Source organism: Rhinolophus ferrumequinum, chromosome 28 (genome assembly GCF_004115265.2).
Source record: "Rhinolophus ferrumequinum isolate MPI-CBG mRhiFer1 chromosome 28, mRhiFer1_v1.p, whole genome shotgun sequence".
Classification (NCBI taxonomy): Eukaryota; Metazoa; Chordata; class Mammalia; order Chiroptera; family Rhinolophidae; genus Rhinolophus; species Rhinolophus ferrumequinum.
The window spans coordinates 1348784-1369843 of NC_046311.1; the positions used below are offsets into that span (position 1 = coordinate 1348784).

Here is a 21060-nt window from a genome sequence, read left to right on the forward strand (position 1 = left end):
AGCCCCGTGAGGACGTCTTGCTCAGTGCCCCCCGCCCCCCGGAAGCAGGAGGGGCAGAAGCACGGGCCTTCTCTGCCACCTCTCAGCTTCCGGGAGGAGATCTAGGTTCTTCGCTGGCACACGTGGCCCGGGTCTTGGCTTCACCTGCTTCCCTCACTCCATTTGCTCCCACGAGCCGTTTCCTGACACAGCACAACCTGCCTTAGCTCAGGGGTCTCTCCAGCTAAATGTTTGCTTCTGTGCCATTTTCTCAATGAAATCGTCCTTCTGCCTTCGTCACCCAGCGCTGTCCATCTTTCAGTCCCTGCTGCCTTTCCTGGCACTGCCCTGGCACCCGTCATGCACTCCTCGCCCTGGATGGCAACCAATGAGCAGAGGCAGTGTCGCTGCGTCTGGGACAGCATTTCCCTGAGGACGGACTTCTTCTCGTCAGACGCTGTATCCCCAGGGCCAATTCTGGGTGCTCCGAATGCAGCCTTGGCCTCATTTTGCAGAAGAGGAAAGTGAGCTCAGAGGAGTGCCAGAACTCGGCCTCGGATCTTTTCACTCCAGCTCACTTCTTCTCAACACTGCACCTAACACAGCAGTTGTTTCTGCAGCCACAGACCACTTTCTCCCTTCCAATTTATTCAATACACAGACAAGGGGCACTTTCTCTATATCCAGCACTGTCCCGGGCAACTAAGATGCAAACACTGGTTTTCAATGGCCTTCTGACCTGACTGTTACTGGTGAGAACGGCTGTCACCTGCGTAAGACCCAACATCCTTCTTCTCTGGTTGTTGCTAAGATTTTTTTCTTCACCTTTGACAGTCTGCAGTTTCATTGTTATGTGCTAAGTTTCGTGCCCTGAAACAATTCTGGCCACTATCTCGTGGACTGTTCTCCTCTTTCACTGTATTCTTTCTGTAATGACACAAGTCCACATTATACCCAAAGCAATCTACAGATTCGACGCAATCAAAATAACAATGGCATTTTCCGCAGAACTAGAACAAACGATTCCAAAATTAACATGGAACAAAAGACCCCGAATAGCCAAAGCAATCCTGAGAAAGAACAAAGTTGGAGGTATCACGCTACCTGATATCAAACTATACTACAAGGCTACAGTCCTCAAAACAGCATAATGTTGGCAGAAAAACAGACACAGAGATCAAGGGGACAGAATAGAGAGCCGAGAATAAACCCACACCTATGTGGTCATTTAATCTATGACAGAGGAGGCAAGAATATATACTGGGGTAAAGACAGCCTCTTCAATAACTGGTCTTAGGGAAACTAGACAGATACATTGAAAAAGATGAAACGAGACCATTTTGTTACACCATATACAAGAATAAAGTCAAACTGGATTAAAGGCTTAAATATAAGACCGGAAATCATAAAACTTCTAGGAAAAACCATAGGTAGTAAAGTCTCTGATATCGCCCTTAGTGATATTTTTTTCTGACATATCTCCTCGCTGAAGGGAAACAAAAGAATAAACAAATGGAACTACGTCAAACTAAAACAAAACAAAAAGACAACCTACTGAATGGGAGTAGACATTCACCAACGATACATCCAATAAGGGGCTAATATCCAAAATATATAAAGAACTCAAACAACTCAACACACAAAAAAACAAACAACCCAATTAAAAAATGGACAGAGGACCCGAATAGACCTATCTCCAAAGAGGACACACAGATGGCCAACAGACATATGAAAAAATGCTCAATGTCACTGATCATCAGAAAAACGCAAATAAAAACCACCATGAGCTACCACCTCACGCCTGTCAAAATGGTGTCATCAATAAATCAACAAACAACAAGTGCTGGCGAGGATGGGGAGAAAAGGGAACCCTCGTGCACTGTTGGTGGGACTGCAGATCGGTGCAGCCACTGTGGAAAACACTGGGGAGGTTCCCCCCAAAATTAAAATTAGAACCACCTTATGACCCAGCAATTCCACTCCTGGGTATTTATCTGAAGAAACGTAAAACACTAATTTGAAAAGATAGGTTCACTGCAGCATTACTTACAATAGCCAAGATGTGGAAGCAACGTAAGTGTCCATCCATAGACAAATGGAGACAGAGGAGGTGGTACATACATACAACAAAGTATGAGCCACAAAAAGATACAAAAACCTGCCATTTGTGACAACGTGGATTATGAGAGTATTATGCTCAGTAAAATAAATCAGACTGATAAAGACAAATACCCTAAGGTTTCCCCTATATTTGGAACCTAAAAAAACAAAATAAATGAACAAACAAAACAGAAACAGACTCACAGATAAGAGAACAAGCTCGTGGTTGCCAGAGGGGGGGGCTGGAGAGCTGGGTGACAAAGGTGAAGGGATGGAGCAGCACAAACTGGCGGTGACAAAACAGTCACGGGATGGGAAGTACAGCACAGGGCGTGTGGTCAGTGACACAGTAACAGCCGTGTGTGGTGCCAGGTGGGGACCAGACTTATGGGGGGATCACCTCGTAAGTTACATAAACGGCTCATCACTACCTGCACACCTGAAACCAAAGTCACACTGAATGTCAAGTGTAACAGAACAGGTTCAATAAGCCCACACACCCCATCCCTGTGCGTCTGCTCCTCTGCCCGCTCCCTCGCCTCTGACTCGGCCTGACACACCATCTTTCTGAGGTTTACTACGAGCAGAAACCCTCACGTTTTCTCTGACCTGCCTTTCACTTGCCACCTGCAAGGAGGCTGTCACTTGTCCCACTGGCACCTGCCTCCTCCCAGGGCTGCTCCTCAGGACGGGCCCTAGGAGCCGGGGCCCAGCTCTCCCCGCAGCCTCTGGCGTGGACTGACCCACCTCTCCCTCACTCTGCTTCCCAAATCTAAGCTCCTGCCCACAGGACAAAACCGTCCAAGGCTCCTGCTGCCCACATGGGATCCACACACACCATCCCGCATAATGTGAGAGGTGGCACTCTCTCTACAGGCTTTGCAGGCCACGTGCTCTGTGTTCCAACTACTTGGCAGCACCTGTAGCCCCAAAGCAGCCACACAGGAGGGAATGAATGAACGTGTGTCCCAGGAAAGCTTCCTATGGAGCCTGAAATGTGAATTTCATTTAGTTTTCACGTGTCACAAGACTATTTCAACCACTTGGAGACATAAACATCATTCTTCGCGTGTGAGCTGTGTGACAACTGCCAGATCTGACGCTAAATAGGTCAGGTGAGCAAAGCTGGTGCAGCTCCCAGCACAGGCGGGACCCGGCCTGACGCAGCTGGGAGGCTGGGACGTGGCCCTGCGCACGGGGTTGCAGGGCTTCCCTCTGCTCTGACTGCCCGACCCTGAGCTCCACCTCCTACTTGGAACCGAGGCCATGGCCCAACGATCCATGACCCCGTGGAGCTGGGCGTGCGGCCACCCAGCCCGTCCAGGCCAAGACAAGAGGGAGGGCACCCAGGAGGCACCTCAGCTGCCCAGCACGACCGACCAGCGCTCCCCTCCCCTGAGAGTTGAGAGGACGCAGTTGGCAGGAGTCGGGTGGGCAGGAGGGGAGGACGGCAGCTGGGCAGGCCACGGGTCCCTCACCAGAGGGGCCGTATCTGATAAATCTCTATGTCCCCAGAGCCTAGTATGCAGTAGACTCACAGAGAGTCATTACCCAACTTATTAGATGCATTGGGCCAGGCTCCCCTATGGTTAGGGGCTTGGGGGGGCAAGGGGCATGCAGGCATCCAGGAACCGAGAGGGGACCTTGAAAAGGAAGGAGAAGGTGGCAGTGGGCACAGGATGCTTCTGTCTTCTGTCGCAGCTGGCATCTGGCATGGGGACAGGACTGCGTGTGCAAACACACGCCAATGCAGCCTGCAGAGCCCGGAGTCTGCGGCCTGTGTCCCCAGCCTCGCACACCCCCATCCAGAAAGGGCTGGGTGACGCACGCACCTTCTTGTAGCCGGCCGTCGGCGGCCGCTGCTCCCCCCGCAAAGATGGTCTTCACATAGATCCCAATGGGGCCGTAGATGCTGTCCTTCCCCCCGACGATGCTGAAGCCCAGGCCCTGGGGAGGGAGGCAAAGGTCAGGTCCGGGCCCCTGCTCTGCCCACTGGCCGTACTGCTCGGCCTGAACAAGGACTCAGGGAGGAGCCAGGCGGCTTTGGTCTCACAGGCCTCGGGACCTAAGGCGGGAAACGTGCCCACGTGGAGCTTTCACAGGAGTCCGATGCTCCGTCCACAGAGGGACCCGGGGTGGTGGGGCCCCCAGCCCTCTAACTGCAGTGCTGGGTGGGCACTTGCTGTCTCTGCGCCTCACATGACCTTCGGGCAAAAGGACGCTGATGTCATCTAACTCACAGGGTTGTGTGGAACGTGAACGAAGATGCCCAGCACCAGAACTCAAGCACCAACTACAACAACAGTAACAGCAGCCGCTTCCCCGGGAAGAGGCATCGCTCCTGCTGCCCACGGCCGCACTCCCCGCCCGCCCCCTTCTCCAGGACCCCACTGCAGTGCAGTGCCCTCTCCGTACTCCCAGGAGCTCATGGTCATGACGTCAGCAGGGGGCTCTGCGAGGACAAGTGTGAGTGATGGCTGTGGCGGGAGGTGGCCGGAGGGAGGAGGGAGGTGGCTCCCCCTGCAGACCTGGGCTGACCTGGGCCTACCGGAGACCAGCAGAGGAGGCTTGCACGGCTGCTTTACTCCACCGATGACTGAGGAGCCCCTACTTCCCACCAGGGCACAGCGTGGGTCTCCACGAAAGCCTTCCTAGACTCTGCGCCCCTGAAGGCAGCGAATGCACCTGTCTGTCTGTCAGTGTCGGCCTCTGAGACGTGCTCTGCAGACAAGAGCTGTGGCGTGAAGGTCTGAGAGCCAGCTGGAGGCCGGGCCTTTGGGTCCCACTTGCAAGCGTGCCAGGTAGTGCTCAGTAGCTTGGCTCAAGGAAAGGCCCCTCAAAGTGGTGGCGGCCACAGTGACAGCACCACCGCTCTTAGGTGAGTGGCTGCTCAGAGGCCATTCTGCGCATCACCCGTGTAGCACAGAGGGCAGGGCAGGCAGCCGGCTCCAAGTTGCCACGGGAACCGGGACGCTATGAGCACAGACCGTGCTGAGCGTCTTCGGGGTGGGTGTGTCCCAGGACGGAGTGATGTGTGGGCGCAGCAGGGATACAGGCGGAGGAAAAGGAGAGGTGAGAGCGGCTACAGCGCTCCTTCCTGCGCCCCTGGCTTTGTCCTGGCTGAAAGAACTGCTCTAGACCCAAACTCTCACCGCCCTAGTGAGGCAGGACGCACGGGGGTTGGAACAAGGCCCAGGGCTCAGAAGGTCTTGGGTCGGCTGCTCACAAACCCAGTGACCTCGGGCACATCCTGTGACCTCCCAGGCCCTTCATGCAGCACAATGCCTGGCTTTGGTCTCTGCTGGTTTTGTTATTTGTTTGATCCGATTTGACTCTCCCTTAAGCACTGTGGACCCCTGCAGCTCTGCTTCTCCTTCCTCTCCTGAACTCAGCCCCGGCCTCACGCCCACTGGGCGTCCCCGTCACCAGCAGGTGTGGGGCCGTGGACAGCGGCAGGCCTGCCTCGTTTATGAACCCATCACCCAGCTCTGGCCTCTGCCCCAGGAGGCAGCTCAATCTGCCCAGCAGCACGTGTGTATTTGCAGAACGTGCACTCACACGCACACAAAAGCCACCTGGGTCATCTGTGCAGGAGTCGGCTGCCCTTCCCCACTCTGCCTTCTTCTGACCAAGGCAGACGGTGTAAAAGTCAACTGCTTTAAAAATACATCTCCCTCAATTCAAGGGGGAAAACGCGCATTGTGATTTACTGACCAGAAAGTGGGGCCTTTTGGCGAAAGCCAGCACCAGACACAGTCACTCCCTGTGACAAGGGTAACGATAACCTAGCATTTCTCACCTGTCTTCCCTGCATCTCTTTGCTGAGCTCCCAGGAGAGAGGAGGATGGAGACACAGGGCGGATGTCCCATGTATGGTGCCCCGCTCCTGCTTCCACAAATCATCTTAGCATCTGTACCTGGAGCCGGCCTCACCAGCCCGTCTCCCTTCCTTCCTCCCTCCCTCCACACGACAGCGCCTCAGACCTGGTGCCATTCAGGAGCTCATGCTGGCGACCGCCCTTCCTTACCTTGGCCTGGCCCTTCATCAGCACGACGCTGGAGATGACGGAGGCCTGTAGGCCCCCCGAGGGCTGCACGAGCTGAGCTGTGCTCTGTGACCGCGTGGGTCTGGAGGTGCCCTGCAAAAGGAAGCGGGGAGCACATCAGATGAGCCAGCCCACCGACTCACAAAGCACACACCTCCTGGGGCGGGGGAGGCCCAGCCAGGGGAGGGAGGACCCACGTCCCCTTCCTCTTCAGGGCCCACAGCCTGGAACTGGTTGGTGGGGCATGTGTGGGCATCTGGGGGAGAGGGGCTGTTTGGGTGACCCCAGGAGCAAGCTTTGCTGAGCCCGATGGCCCTGCCGACCAGCCGCCCAGGCTCAGGAAGGCTTGTCAAGGCAGCAGGTCCAGGAACGATAACAGGTCACACGGCCCAGGACAACGAGTCCTACAACCAAAGTCTCAAGCAAAACCTTGGGAAACCAACTGCCAGGAATGCCCTCAACAGAATTCAAGACACTTTGTGCCAAGTATGTATGGGGTGGTGGGCCACGGGCAGGAACGGGAGATGTGAAGACTCAGAGCATAACTCGGGGCAGACAGGGGGTTAAGTGCTGGCACACACTGTGTGTGCCCCAGGAAGCCGCCTCGGACCAGACTGCCTGGTGTGCGGATTAGAGCTGAGGCTTGGAGCCCCAGTGACGGGGTCCTCCTGGCTCTGCCAACAGTCAGGGGGTGACCTTGGGGAAGTGACATAAGCCGTCCATGCCTCAGTTTCCTCCTCTGTAAGATCATCTGTCACTTGGGAAGCCATCGTTTTCTAAAAATGGAACATCAATGCTTCCTGTTTGCCATGGATCAACAGGGTCTCTCTGGGAGGGGAAGGCAGGGGAGGGCAGCAGAGGAGGGGAACAGGGGGAGAGGAAGAGAGCAGGGGGATGGGGGGAGCAGGGAGGGAGACGTGGCCTTTTCATGCATCTGGCCATGGAACCCACCCTCAGAGCTCCCAGTGTGCCAGCGAGATGAGACGTGCCACAGATAACGACACCACAGGACACAGGACACTGAGGGAGCAGTGCAGAGCCCTTGTGAGGGGCACGGGGCTGGGGAATGTTAGGTTCCTGCAGCGGGGCGTCAGGAGTGCTTCCAGCACAAGGTGTGTGAGGAAGGCCTTTGAAGGATGGGGAAGCGTTTCCAGAGGAGAGCACGCGCGCGGGGCACGGCGCTGCCACCAGAGGGCGCTGTGGAACCGTGAGTGGCAGCGGGAGGACTTCGGGGAGCCCTATGCATTGGGTGGGGCTAAAGGAGCCAACAGGAGATGTACAGGCTGGCTGGAGCGACACGTGTGGGGGACGCTGAGCTCCACATCTGTGTGGCACCCCACTGCAAGCGGATGCCCCACAGAGGGAAGGGCATGGTTCAATTTCTGGTCCCTTAGGTTTTAAGATGTATGAACTCAGGCAGCCTGGCCAAGCCTCCCTGCAAAACGGGGCTAATGCTACCTTCCTTTCCGAGCTTGTTGTAAGAACCAGAGGCAATAAGGGTAAAGCAGGTCACGTATCACAGCGGTTACAAGCCCAGGTTTGGGAGTCCTGGGACCCAGCGTGAAGTCCCCGCGCTGTCTGATCAGCCATGCGAACGTGCACATCCCTGAACTCCGAGCCCCAGGGCCCTCGTCTGCCTCTCAGGGTTCCTGTGCACGTGACACAAAGGCCCCACAAACCGCCTCAGTTCTGGGCGGCTCGGCGGAGCACACGAGTGGCAGCCGTCCGAGTTCCGGGCCACACGGGGGCGCTGACAAGTGCCAGTTCCTAAGGGGGTTCTCCGCCGGGGGAGGCCTCGCCGCTCGCCCCGGCTAAGGGCGGACCCCCCCCCCCCCCACGGTCCCTCTTCCCCAGACCCCTCCCCTCGTGCTCACCACAGCCTTTCCTGCAGGACAGTCCAGCTGCTGAGAGAGCGACTTCCTGCTGCTGCAGAGGGAATAGGGCTGCCCGTCCGACTTCTGCGTCCCCGGAAAATCTCTCTCTGCTGTGCAGTAGGGATTGACACCTAGACCAGGGCAGAAAACGGGGAGAAATCACTGGTGCTTTCGGCAGCGGCCCCGCCCACTGCCCGCACGGCCAGCGGTGGCCAGAGCGCACAGGGCGGGTGCACGTGGGGACAGGCGCCCAGGGAAGCGGCGGCGGCGCTCGGCACCGCAGGCCGCAGCCGGACTCGCGCGTCCACTTCCCCAGTTCACCTCCACCAGAGCGGACAGGCAGGAAGGCACACGCTGCGACAACTCCAGTCCCTGCGGGCTGGGCCTTTTCAGTCCCCTCCGAGGAGATAAGGGACAGCACAGAGGGGCCCGGGACAGGCAGAGCCCCAGAAGGCGCGGCCGGAGCCTGGGGGACCTGCCATGGCAACACGCCGCCTCCCCAGGGACCCGCGCATACACCCCCCGGAGCGCAGGCAGAGCGGACTCTAAGAAAATGCAAAGCGGTCAGCTTCCTCTCCTGGGAACCCCAGACTTCCATTCATCCAACCAGGCCTCTGCCGCCTCCTGCTGGAAAAGTCCTCAGAGACTGTGGGCTAGAGCCACGCATCCCTTTGGAAACACAGTGGAAGCCACATGCGTCACTTCGACGTTTCTAGCAGCCACGTTTAAACAGTCCAAAGAAACAGGTAAGATTGGCAACATATTCTATTTAGTCCAACATACCTAAACCACTGTCACAAATAGCACATCATGAGAGAGTTTACAGCCTGAGTTTTGGACCGCGTTTGGATCTGGCGCGGACGAGCCCCACCTCCGTGCTCAGTATGGGGCTGGCGGCCACTGCACTGGACCGCACCGCTCCAGGGACCCGGGGAGGGTCCCTCAGCTCTACTGAGTGGGTGAGGCTTTCGTGGGAAATCCCCCCACACAAGCCGTGAGACTGCTGGTAGTTCTGGGGGAGGCAGGTTGGGGCAGGGCGTTGATTCTCAGGATGGAAAGACCGAGGCTAGTCTGAGGGCTGCAGAAAGGAAGCTGCTGGCCGGGGTGGGCAGAGGAAAGAGGAGAGAAGAGCGTCGCCGAGGATGTGAGACCCCTAAGGGGGAGGACGAAGGGGACCAACTCTTCCGGGAGGAAAGAGAGCTCTCCAACTGGTCTCAACCCCCTCCCGTGCTTTCTGAAAAGTACTCGTGGATGAGCTCCCGGCGCAAGGAAATTCATCAAAACCATCATCTCACCAGGGAAGTAGAAACAGTTAAACACACAGCGCTGAGTGAGCCACCGAAATTGTGGCTATAAAATCCAACGCAGAAGCCAAAGTAATGTTTGAAAGGGAAACTATACATTGTGATGATTGTATGAGTTTATCATTTAAGGTTATGTTGAATTATGAAATGGAAAAATAAATGGAAATGGGACTAGAGATGAGTAACACCATCTTTCATAAAGGGGACAATTTGGAAAACACAGTCTCAAATATTAACTGATTAATTAAACCTAAATGACAATAATTAAAGGAAACCAGAAGTGAACATAAAAATTGAATAAACCTTCAAAATGACTGCAAAATTTAAGCGCACACACAGAGAGAGCAAAAGGCAGAAAACAAATGACAAATGACCAGAAAAATAGAAATATAAAATAACTAAAAGCAAATGCTATTTATAATACTAATATCAGTAGTTTCAGCTTGTCTTTAAAAAGATTGCCAAATTTGCTTTCAAGATGTAACTGCATGCATTGGCAAGAAGGAAACAAAAAGAGTAAACTAAATGGATGGGCAGAAACTGATTGGCAAAAAAAAGTCCATCTACACATTCTTGCTTCATACCAAACACCAAAAATAAATTATAGGTTTAATAAGTTTGGGGGAAAAAAAACAAATAATTTAAAAACTAGAAGAAAATATAGCCGAATATTTAATAGTAGTTCTCTGGAAGTGTTAGAAACTTTAACATTAGAAAGGAAAAAAATCAATAGATTTGATGAATATGTAAAGATGAGAACATCTGCATGCAAAAAAAAATTAATAAACAATCAACTAAGGAAAGTATGTTGAACAAATATGACAGCCAAATAGTAATTTAACCAGGAGACTTTTTACAAATTAATGGTAAAACAATGATCATCCCAACAGAAAAGCAGGTGCACTCACAAAAAGGGACATTAATAAATGAAGGAACGTTTAACCTCACTTGTGTGGAGAGGTACTCTTTTCCACGCATGTCACAGGCAAGTGGCCCAGTCCAGTCAGGGTTTTGACAAGAAGCAAAGGCATCTCAGCACGGACTCAGAGGCCGGAATGAAGGGGCTCTTCACAAAGGGGGATCTGGAGTGTAGGAACATGTCGAGGCCAACTGAGGCAGTAGGGCTGGAGGTGCCCCACCTCAGGCCTGAGGATGCGGGGAGGGAAGGCATCCCCAGAGCCCAGTGCATGCTGGAACCGGCACCCCTAGAACTGCAGAGGGAATGGAAGAAATGCCCAGGGGTTCTCTTCACCCTCCAGCCTCCTGCTGTTGCTCTCATTGACTGAACGCAACTAGAAACCGGAGAACCAGGGGGCCTGGGTGACACAGGCTGAAAGAGTCGGTGCCCAGGATGCAAGCAGGGCTGGCTCCATGGGCATGTGGGCTGTGACGTCACAGAGCCCCACCCTTAGCAGGTCCGTTCTCTGCTCTTGCCATTTTACTATTCTACATTTCTGAACAGGGGTCTCACATCAGTGATCCCAAGATGTGTAGCTTGGTGCAAAACAAGGCAGGCAAGAGGCAGACAACAGGTGGGGGCAGAGCGGACTAGAGAAAACCCTACATAGCAAATATGTTTTTACCTTATTATCCAGTGTGGGCATAACTGAAGAAACTGGTGTTCACGTACATTGTCAGAGTATTAGCTACCGACATTTGGCAGCACAGATCACAATCTAAGGTAGATTTACCTTTGAAACTCCATTTCTAGGAAATTGTGCTAAAGGAACAAAAAGTAAAAAATTATGGTAAAAAAAGCAACTATATCGGGGCGATCCCTTTGTACGGTATATAAATGTCCAATCACTAAGCTGTACACATAATGTATGTCAACTATAAATGGACAATAAATAAATTTTAATAAAAGCACCTAGCGGTCCAAAAAACAGGAAACGACTAACTTAATGGTGGCGCATCCTAGAACAGGTAAGAGGAGGCAGAGAGCCTCCAGGACTCGCCCACGTTCACACAGGTAGTTCCTTCTGGAGGCAGGAGCTCAAACGTGAGCTCGGAACCACGCACCCGTCCCCTGCCTTTTCTCGCTCCCCAAACTCAAACAGTACCTCACGTACAAGCTCAGCAACGCTGACGCTGTTAGAGGGAAGCCGAGAATCACGTATCTAATGGCTAATGGAAGAAATGCTGTGTATCTGCTGAAAGTGGGGTCTACAAAAGACTGTCTAGTGACATGAGACATACAGACTCATAGAAGGGAAAGAGCGGAAAATGTTAACACAGATGGCCTCTAAGGATGGGGTGTGGTGCTGATTTCCTCAGGCTTTCCTGCATTCTTCACGTTTTCCTGAACTTGGATTCTACCTGCCACAGCCCCAGATCAAGATGTCTTCCAGCCTCAGCTCCCATCCTATTATGGACGAGGTGACAGGGGCGGAGGAGAGAGAGTGGCCTTGCTGAGATGAAGGGATGTCACCTGACAGAGAAGGAGAGCCCTGTCTTATATCCTCATGTCATGTCCTCCCAACACACAGGTCAGGTCCAGCTGAGGAGGGGCTAACCGGACCTCAGACCAGAGCTGAGGCAAAGGCACAGACCACTGGCTGGCGGGACGCACACGCGCCATGAAGGGCACTCTCACTGAGGCCAGTGGGCCACCTCTGGACCCGCAGACACCCACCCTCCCCCAGACGTCCCACGGCACTGATAATCCTGACATTCAGCAATGGCTGAGTTCTGATCCTGAACATGGTGTGACGAGACACTTACTGGTTGAATTGCTGCGTGTCCTTTGGTGACAGGCTTTGGGAAGCAGGAAGTTACTGCTTTGTGCTTCTAGTTTTCTGGAGTTTTCTCGAGAGGAAGTTGTAGAAGCTTCCTGCAAAACAAGTCCCACCTTTTATTCAGAAGATTAGTTAGAATAGAAAAAAAAAAAACATGCTCAGAAAAGAAAACTGAGATGTTGACGCTGACCATGGAAATACTTGCCTGATTGCCTCCTGCCCTAAATTACAGGGTCGACAAGGGCAGGGAGTTAGAAGTACTGTCAAATATTAATTCACAGATATCTTAATTCATTTAATAAAGAAGACTGAAGGAACAGATACTGAGTAAAAGACTAATGCAATAAATGTTGAATGACTGTGTCAGTTATTACATGTCAGGCTCTTTATTAGGCATCGGGGACATAGCTGTGAACCACACAGACGAGGATACTAGTTTGGGAGAAATGCCTTTTAGTGATGAAAAGACCAACAGTAAACCAGCAAGCAAATAAAAGTGAAAGATAATCACAGAGAATGGGAAGTGTTACGATGGATACGAATGGAGACCGACGATGGTCCATTGTTCTGGCAGGTAACAGGCACTTAGAAACACTCGCTGAATACATGTTATATAAATGGACTTCTTTATATTGAATCATCCATGAATTCTTGAGACTATTATGACTTTATTACTTTGCCGATTTCTCTGTGAGGATCTAATTTAGGATGCTACAACAAAAAATCAATACTAAGTTAAATTTTATTATTGTTATGTTATTCTTTTTCTACCGTGCCACAGTGATCAAATTCTTCTTGCTTTTTTTTTTAATACTAAAAATTAGGAAACACTCCCATTGCATGGAGCCTATCAGCTGTATATTAAACAGCGTACTTGGACCCATTTCTCTATCGGGCTCAATAATTAAAAAGTCAACATATGACTTTTCCTCAGCCAAGATGAGAATTTGAGACAAGTTTCATTCTCTTCCCTGACCTCACCGTGGGATTGTTGGGACAGAGGGACAGACGACAGACAGAGGGACAGAGAGACAGAGGTTGATTGTGAAGATGATGGTATGAATTATTTTACTTCTTTTCCTAGAACTGTTTTTTTTATATTGATTTCCTATTTCATAAGTATTAACCACAATGATTAATTCTTGAGTTATGTTGGTTTCATTCCTCACTACTCACTACCATAATCCGAGAGAGAGAGAGAGAGAGAGAGAGAGAGAGAGAGAGAGAGAGAGAGAGAGAGAGAGGAGAGAGGAGGGAGAAAGAAGGGAGAGAGAGAAGAAAGAGAGAGATTGAGAGTGGGTGTGTATCCTCTCAGGAAAGCTACAGATGGAAAGCTCTTTGAATATTTGCATGTCTGAGAGTGTGTGCGTGTGTGCGCGCGCGCCACACTTGTATGATCTGCTGAGTACAGAATCTTTGGGTATTGATTTTTCAATCTGGATACTAGAGTTGGCACAAACGCTACCTGGGACTCAGGGTTTCAGGGCAGAAGTTTGTGAGGGGCACCTGCCACCCTTCTCTAACTTACATGCCTGCTTTTATTCAACAGGCCTTGGAATGCCAGCTGATCTCATGTGCCAAGTGCATGGGGGCTTCTAGCATCTGCTGCATTGCCCAGGGTGCACGGAGGACCTCCTGTTGTCGCCTCACTGTGTGCCCTGTAACACAGCCTCCCTCAGCCCCTGTGTGCGCTGGCCGGTATGGGGGGCTCTGTGGGCACCTGTCCCACTCACTCCCCTGTCGTGGCACCAGGAGCAGCCACCCCCGGCGCATGGAGGTAACGGACGTCACGGAGCCTCTCCTGCATGCACGAGGCAGCACGGCTGCGTCCTCCTCCGCAGCTCTAGGTCTCAGACACAAGTGACGGGGTCGGTCCCCTCCCTGAAGCAGCTGCAGGCTCCCCTAACCTGCGTGTAACCAGGCAACGGTCTGTCTCCCCAACAGCAGCAGAAAACTGCTGGCTCACCAGACGGCGCCCCCAGAGGAGGACATGGACTGCCGTGAACCAAAGACGAGACCTAAGCAGCGACTTTCTATCCGTCATGCAAAAACCCAACTCCATGGGGCCCCCAAAGCGCCCGGAACGGAAGCAGTGTGCAGGCTCCGCGGACCTTCTGGTTCTGGACACCAACAAGGGTCCTCACGGCATCGTTCATTCTCCTCATCCACACAACCCTGAGCTTCATGGTTTCCGCACCAGAAACGCACAGAGGGCCAGGGTGCGTAGAGGCTCACGGGACCAGCAGCGTTAACTCTCTCGTGACCCTGGACTTGTCACTGAATCATCTGAGCTCCGTTTCCTCCTCTGTAAGCGGAGGGGTTGACTGAACAGCCTCTGTCACCACCGGCAGCGCCACGCTTTCCAATGGCACTGCTGTTTATGTGTAAAGAGCTAACGGGCCTACTGTCCTCTCTGCTGTAACCACATGGCAGCAGACGAGCGCTCACATACAGGAAGTATCTTTCCTTGGCTCCCGGGAGCCTGGTCACTCTCAGGCCAGGATGTCCTGGGTTTCTCGTCAAAGGGGCAGCTGTAAGTGCCCTCTCCCGGGCACCCTCGCCATCACACACACCTGTTCCTGCCCGAAGCTGAGGATCTGTCACCGAGGCCGGGAGCTGGCAGTCATCTCCACGCACATGTCCCCTTGTTCTCATCAGAGACACGGCTGCAGGCAGCGGTTCTGTGGGTGGGGTGCCCCATCAACCTGGGTGCCGTCTCTACATTTATCAGGTGGGGGTGGGAGGGAAGCGAGTGTGGCTATAAAAGGAGTCTTTGTGGTGATGGAAAGTCTATGCCTTGACTGTATCAAACCAATAACCTGACTGAGCTAACATTATACTACAGTTTTGCAAGACGCTACCAATGGGGAAACTAAGGTATATGGATCGCCGAATCATTTTCTTACAACTTCACATGAATCTACAATAATCTTAAAATACAGAACTTAAAAAAAAATTTTTTTAATCGCACTTCCATACACCAGAAATAGCAGCTAGAAAATAGAATTATTAAAAAGGTAATATTTACAATTGTATCAGGAAATAAAGAATGTCTAGGAACTAATCTAATGAAAGACATGTAAGTCCTTTCTGAAGACACACATCTTACTGAAAGCATTAACGTGTGGATAATTAAGTGGCATCATGTTTGTGAAAACGGGAGACTTAATCTTGTATGGATGTCAACCCCCCTGAATCCATCTATACGTTCAGTGCAGTACTGACAAAATTTCAAATGTTTTTCAGAACATCACAAACTGATACTTAAATTTTTATGAAGCAGCAAAGGGCCTGAAATAAAGAAACATACCCAAATAATGCAAAAAGAGGGAGAAACTTCCATAGAACAGAACAATACTGATTTTAAAAGATAATGATTGAAAAGTAGAGTTTGGGCATAAGGATAACAAATTGACCAATGAAACAACAGAGCACCTAGAAACAGCCTCATGTGAACACGAGGAAACTTGACTTGTGACGGAACCTAACCCTGTATGTCTGTGGACACTTCCATAGAAGGAGCTGGGACAACTGGCAAACCGTGTGGAAAAATGGCAGTGTACCGCGTACTTCACACACAGCAGGTGGAGTGTAAAACATAAATGTGTGTCGGGAAGATGTTGAGGAGAATTTGCCTTCATTGGCTGATGTGAGCTTTTGTCTGTTACTTTTTGTTCCTTTGTTCCCCCACATGAGACATTGCATGTGGGGTTCCCTCCCATGAGAGACTGCACTTCAGGTACTGGTTAGCTTAGGGTTAAAAGAATTTTCCCTGAGATGTTGTTTTCTGTCTGTTTCACCCGCGTCAGCAGATGAAGTGAAGAAGTAGCTAAGTTATATCAGGACGACGTGACAGGCACGTTGCCAGGCTTTGGAAGGCCTTGGGCCCATGGTCCCAGGCAGGAACAGTAGATGTTCCTTGTCCGGATGAATTGGCCCTTCAGCCGGATAAGCAATATTTTTATCACAGTAACTGCCGGACACTCCCAGAACTGGCCATTCCCGGAGGGGGAGGCAGGAACAAGGAGCTTGGCTCTGGGGTACATCTGAGAAAATATATAAGACACACCTCACTTGGCAGTGAAAGGTTTCATCTCTTGTTATCAGTGATTCTTCATCATTCTACCATTTTGGAAGCTTCCAGCAACATGCAGCTTACAACACCAGGAGACGCCCCGACTGCCAGCCGCGGACCTGGTGAGGGCTGGCTGGTTCCCGACCTCTCCAGTGCTGTTCCCCACGGTTAGCCTTCTTGAGAACTGGTTAGCATTTTAGAAACTTGTACGCAGCTTGCAACTTGTGGCATCAGGAGACGCCCTAACTTCTAGCAACAGCAATGGCGACGGCGACAGCAGCCGCATCCTTGGGAAAGAGCAAGCAGCAGTAGGAGACGCCTGAGTTTCCCTCAGCTGCACACCTGGCAAGGTGTTGATTCCTGCCTTTCCACTGTTGTTGTTCCTACAGTTTGGTGAGCTTTGGGCATCTACTGTAACTGGTGCTCTCCTGTAGAGCTTATGACTGCTTTTGGATTCTCCTTACTGAGGTTATTTGTGTATTTAGCCCAGGGATTTTTGATCAATAGTAAACATATGTTGAGATTCCTTAAACTTATATATATGTGTACTCCTTTGATATGACATTGTTATCATGTATATAGTTTAGTCTTAACCACCTTTACTTTCTGTCATTAGCACATTCTTCTAAGTGCCTTGGTCGTTTGCTATTACATATCACTAAATAAATTGATTAGATATTGCCAAATAAATTCAATTAGCCCCACTCTAACTAATGTATCCCTCCCCTTTCTTTTCTCCCCGCTCGTCATTACAATGTGGAAGGCAAAACTCTAAGTTCAGGAGACAACAGCAGAGAATAGACAACAGACTAGGAAATGTTTAAGAAAGGATACGAATTTCTACATAGGATGTGAAAAGCACAAACGCGAAAGGACTTGGTCGCTAAATTCCATATTAACATGAAGAACTCCTACTCAGTGAAAAGAGGAAGACGACACATTCAAAGCTGGGAGAAGATGGGAAAAGAAAAAGACCCATAACCCGGAAGAACAACAGAAAAGGCTGGGGTATGTGACAGAAGAGGAAATTCACCAGTTCCATGAACATACAGACAGATGTGTAACCTTACTAGTGATTAGGGAAACGCAAACTGCACTTCACACGAGAAACAATTTACGAGGCCCCAGGCTGGAAAAAGGTTAAAATCCTGACGCTAGCAGGAATTGACGGCAGGCCAGAACATGACACCTGCCGAGGCACAGGGCACTGCACGGCCACCTCCGAGACACCCACGCCTGAGTCAGCGTGCCACACCAGCTGCACGCGCTCCTAACACTGCAGATGCACAGGAGCACGAATGAGCACGTCTCCGGCAGTGCAGCCTCGGAAGCAGAAAGAGGCGCTTATTCCAACTGTCTGCTGACAGGAGAAAGGATCCAGAGGCAGTGTGTTCACAGAACAGTGCATCACAAAGCGGTGAGAAGCCGTGACCTCCAGCAAAACCCAACAGCACGAGCCACTGTGCAGAACACGCTGCTGAGCGACAGAGGCGAGTCCCCTGGAGAGCGATCCCCACGGGACGCACTTCCGTCACGTTTGACGGTAAGTGGAGCTGAGGCCTCCAGTTCCGGAACCCGCGGTCCTCCTCCCGGCTAGGACACCCCTGAATGCCCGGGAAATGCCCCAACAGCCAGCCACAGAGGGTGCTGAGAGACTCGAGGACACGGCTGATGCCCAGGAAACTCAGGACTTGAATGACAAACGGTGAGTCCCTGTTTCTTTTTACGGACGAGATGCCCCAGGAGGCGCGGCAGAGGCCTGCACCCAGAACTACCTACAGGCAAGGACAGGATGAAACCGTAAAACGTGCCCTTGGCCTGGCCAAACACCAGCGGAGGGGGAAGACCAGCCAAGACCCAGAGGGAGCCCCAGCCCCGCCCCAGCTGGGCTTCGGGCAGGGGCAGCCAAGCCCCAGGCTGGCCCTGGCCCCTCTGTAAGTAGGGCAGCGCAGGCGGTGGACCTGCTGAGCGCCTCATGTTCCCGCCCCCCCACCTCCTGGCAAGACACCCGGGCCCGTGGCTTCTGCCCATCCACACCCGAGCAGCAGATGGCCACCCAGTGACACCAGGCCAGCCCCTCCCGCCCCCACAGTGCCAGAGAACAGGGCGACCAAACAGCACTGCAAAAGCTCTGAAAGCTAAATGCCCCATTTCCCTTGTTCTCCTGCGTCTTTCCACAAACCAAATGGTGTCCTGCCAGAACCAATGAGCTTCAAAAGAGCAGCTTGCAGGCACCAAATGTCCCGGTGATAGAAACAGCAACTAGGAACCTTGTGGAGGCTGGGGCCGTCAGCCACCACTCCCGCGTGCCCCCCGCTCAGGCCACCCTGCCCCTCTCCCCTCCGACACACACAGGGGTGCAGCTGGCTGCCTGGGAGGCCTGGAGCCCTGGGCTGCCCTCCTGGGGCTGCTCTCCTGTGGCAGGAAGAGACAAGTGGCCAAAGGATTGGGTTTCCCAGCTGCCAAGGAAGCCGGGGCCTCAAAGCCACAGGAAGAGCTGCTCCAGGCAGCAGCACAAGGACTGAGCTCGTCTGCTCCTGGGGCCTCAGCCACCCTGTCCCCACCCACAGCGCAGACGCCTGCTCTGACCTCGTCACGTCCTGAGTCATGCTGCAGGAGTGGTAACTTGGCCTAACCAGTATTTTGAATTTGTGGAAGAAAAGCAGGCTTTTCCACACCACTGAGGCCATTCCCACACAGATCAAAGCATTTTGCATCCTTTCAGGAGGGCAGCCCCAGAGGGAGGACCGCCCACATGTCTGGGCTCATCTGCTGCCATGCTCCCCCCGAGTCCAGTGACTCCAGCCCCCAGCCCGTGGGAAAGCCCAAAGCCATGTCCAGCGCAAACCCACGTCCGGCTCAGGAAACCAGTCAAGCCCAGGCTGTGTCAGCAGGCTCCGCGCTCCTGGGAGCAGCCGCTCTTCCCTCAGGTATTCAGAGCCATTACCAGGTCCCTGCCGCCAGTCTCATCCAGGGTCGTAAGGAGTGCCACCTCCACAGGCGGTAAACACAGGGCTCTAGGACCATCCCGTGCTCTGCTAACCCTTACCTAGAGGGAAACTGAGACACACATGAGGGGGGCCTGAGATGCATCGTGGAGCTTGTGCCCCCGCCCCATCTGCCGCCTGGGTCTACCGTACCACTGGTGTGCGCAGCCCCAGGCTGTTCTCTGGGGTGTGGGGCGGTGCCCGACAACTTCAGGTGTCCACACGCTTGCACATCAGGCCCCTGGAAGTGCAGGAGGGAAGGGGACCACGGTGGGAACACAACAACTTGTCTGAACTTGACTATCCGAGTCCATACGAAGGTACAGTCGTCAAGGTGAGGGATAAAACATCGTTTTAAACCTGTTTGGCCTGGATTTATAACTTTTGACTATTCAGACGTGTGGCACGTGGCTCTGCATTTGTGCTCCGTCCCTATTCCCTCCCCCGCCCCCTGCCCGTTTTGGAGGCAGGGCTGCTTCAGGCAGGAGGAAGGTGACCTTGGTGACAGGCAGGAAAGAAGGAAGGTCCGTGGGTAGCGTAAATATGTGACTTAATGTGCGTGGACACTCATCACGGTCTGTTCTTCAGTTTTAAATACAAGTAGAACCAAAAGGCAGGACAATATTTAAAAAACCGGGCAGGTGCAGATAGTTGTGTGTTCTAGGTGTTAGCACTGTCTGAGAACCGACGGAAGGACTGATTTATGTGAGACGCCAATCCATTAAGAACACATAGTACGTATTTTAATGATTAAGAGTACAAATGTTTGATTAACAAGCTAACCAAAGAGGAGATAAAATAGTGAAAAATATCTTCCTCCAAAAGAGGGCAAGAGTAGAGAGAAAACCAAGTGTAAAACTTTTGGGACAACTACAAACCAAATAATAAGGCGAGAGATATCGGCCCAAACACGTCTGAAATGTCGTTACATGCTACTTGTGTCATTAGCCACTATCAAAAGGTAAACACTGTGAGATGGATAAAAAAGATAATGTGAAACGTGATGACCAAACCTGACCTAACAGACATATATGACGATAGAGACACTGCATCCAACACACACACACACACACACATATACACAGACGGTGCCAAAAACATGTACACACATTTTAAGAAAGGAAAAAAACTGTATTAAAATTGTAATACTCAATATATACCGATAACAAAGAATGAATATAAGTCACGTTTGACTTCTGCAATTACAAGAGGTGCTCAAAGAGATTATCCGTTAGCATCCAGACACTTCTGATTACGGTGAACTACTGCTTGAGCATAGATAACATCTCTTAAAATGTGTATACATTTTATTGGCGCCCCAGATATATATACATATATATGTATATATATCCTCAACAAATTCCCACTGATGAAAATCGTTCACAATATGTTCTCTTACCTGGGCACAGGAAAATCAATGTAGGACTTAGTAAAGAAAGAAAGAGACAAAGACAGAACCTAGAAAGTCCTCATCTGCCTGGAATTAATACATTTCTAAATAAACCATGAGTCACACGAGAAATCACAATAGAAAAAAACGTACATCCATATCTATCTATACAGCTGGCTGGCTAAAACAATGAAAATATATCAAAACTTGTAGGTGGAGCTACTGAACTTAGAGGGAAATTTATAGCCTTAAATTACAAAAAACCTGAAAATCGACTATACAAGTTTCCATCTCAAAAAAGAACTAGAAAAAAGGACAAGAAGTTAGACCTAAAGAATGTAGAAGAAAAATAATAAAGAGCTAAGATTAAATAAATAGAAAACATAGGACAGAGAAAATTCAAAAACATGAAAAGATAGTTCCTTGAGAAGACGTAAAATGAGTATCTCCCTGGAACGATAGATTATTTTAAAAAGAGAGAAGACAAAAGATCGGTATCAGGAATGAAAAGTGGCATCACTACAGTTCCTACCAAAGTCTTAAAAGTCACACACTCACACACAGATA

The 21060-nt window shown here is 51.3% G+C and overlaps 1 protein-coding gene and 1 long non-coding RNA gene across 7 annotated transcripts in view; one reads left to right on the forward strand and one right to left on the reverse strand.

Moving 5' to 3' along the window:
- The window catches only part of IL16 (interleukin 16), a 72332-nt gene that overhangs the window by 20907 nt on the left and 30365 nt on the right, over positions 1-21060 (reverse strand). For 3 of the 6 annotated variants that reach the window (XM_033100248.1, XM_033100247.1, XM_033100249.1), the window contains exons 3-6: positions 12028-12136; positions 8000-8130; positions 6108-6218; positions 3912-4026 (exon numbers count right to left, since the gene is read on the reverse strand). In XM_033100248.1, coding sequence (XP_032956139.1) covers positions 3912-4026; positions 6108-6218; positions 8000-8130; positions 12028-12136 — 466 coding nt within the window. Of the gene's footprint in view, positions 1-3911; positions 4027-6107; positions 6219-6850; positions 6902-7076; positions 7084-7999; positions 8131-8320; positions 8676-12027; positions 12137-21060 lie in introns of those variants that run through there. The other 3 variants (XM_033100250.1, XM_033100251.1, XM_033100252.1) reach the window with 3 other exon arrangements.
- Positions 8639-20173, forward strand: LOC117018931 (uncharacterized). Its single transcript, XR_004422372.1, has 4 exons — positions 8639-8745; positions 12866-13097; positions 13591-16509; positions 16880-20173. It is a non-coding gene; the product is annotated as an uncharacterized LOC117018931 (long non-coding RNA).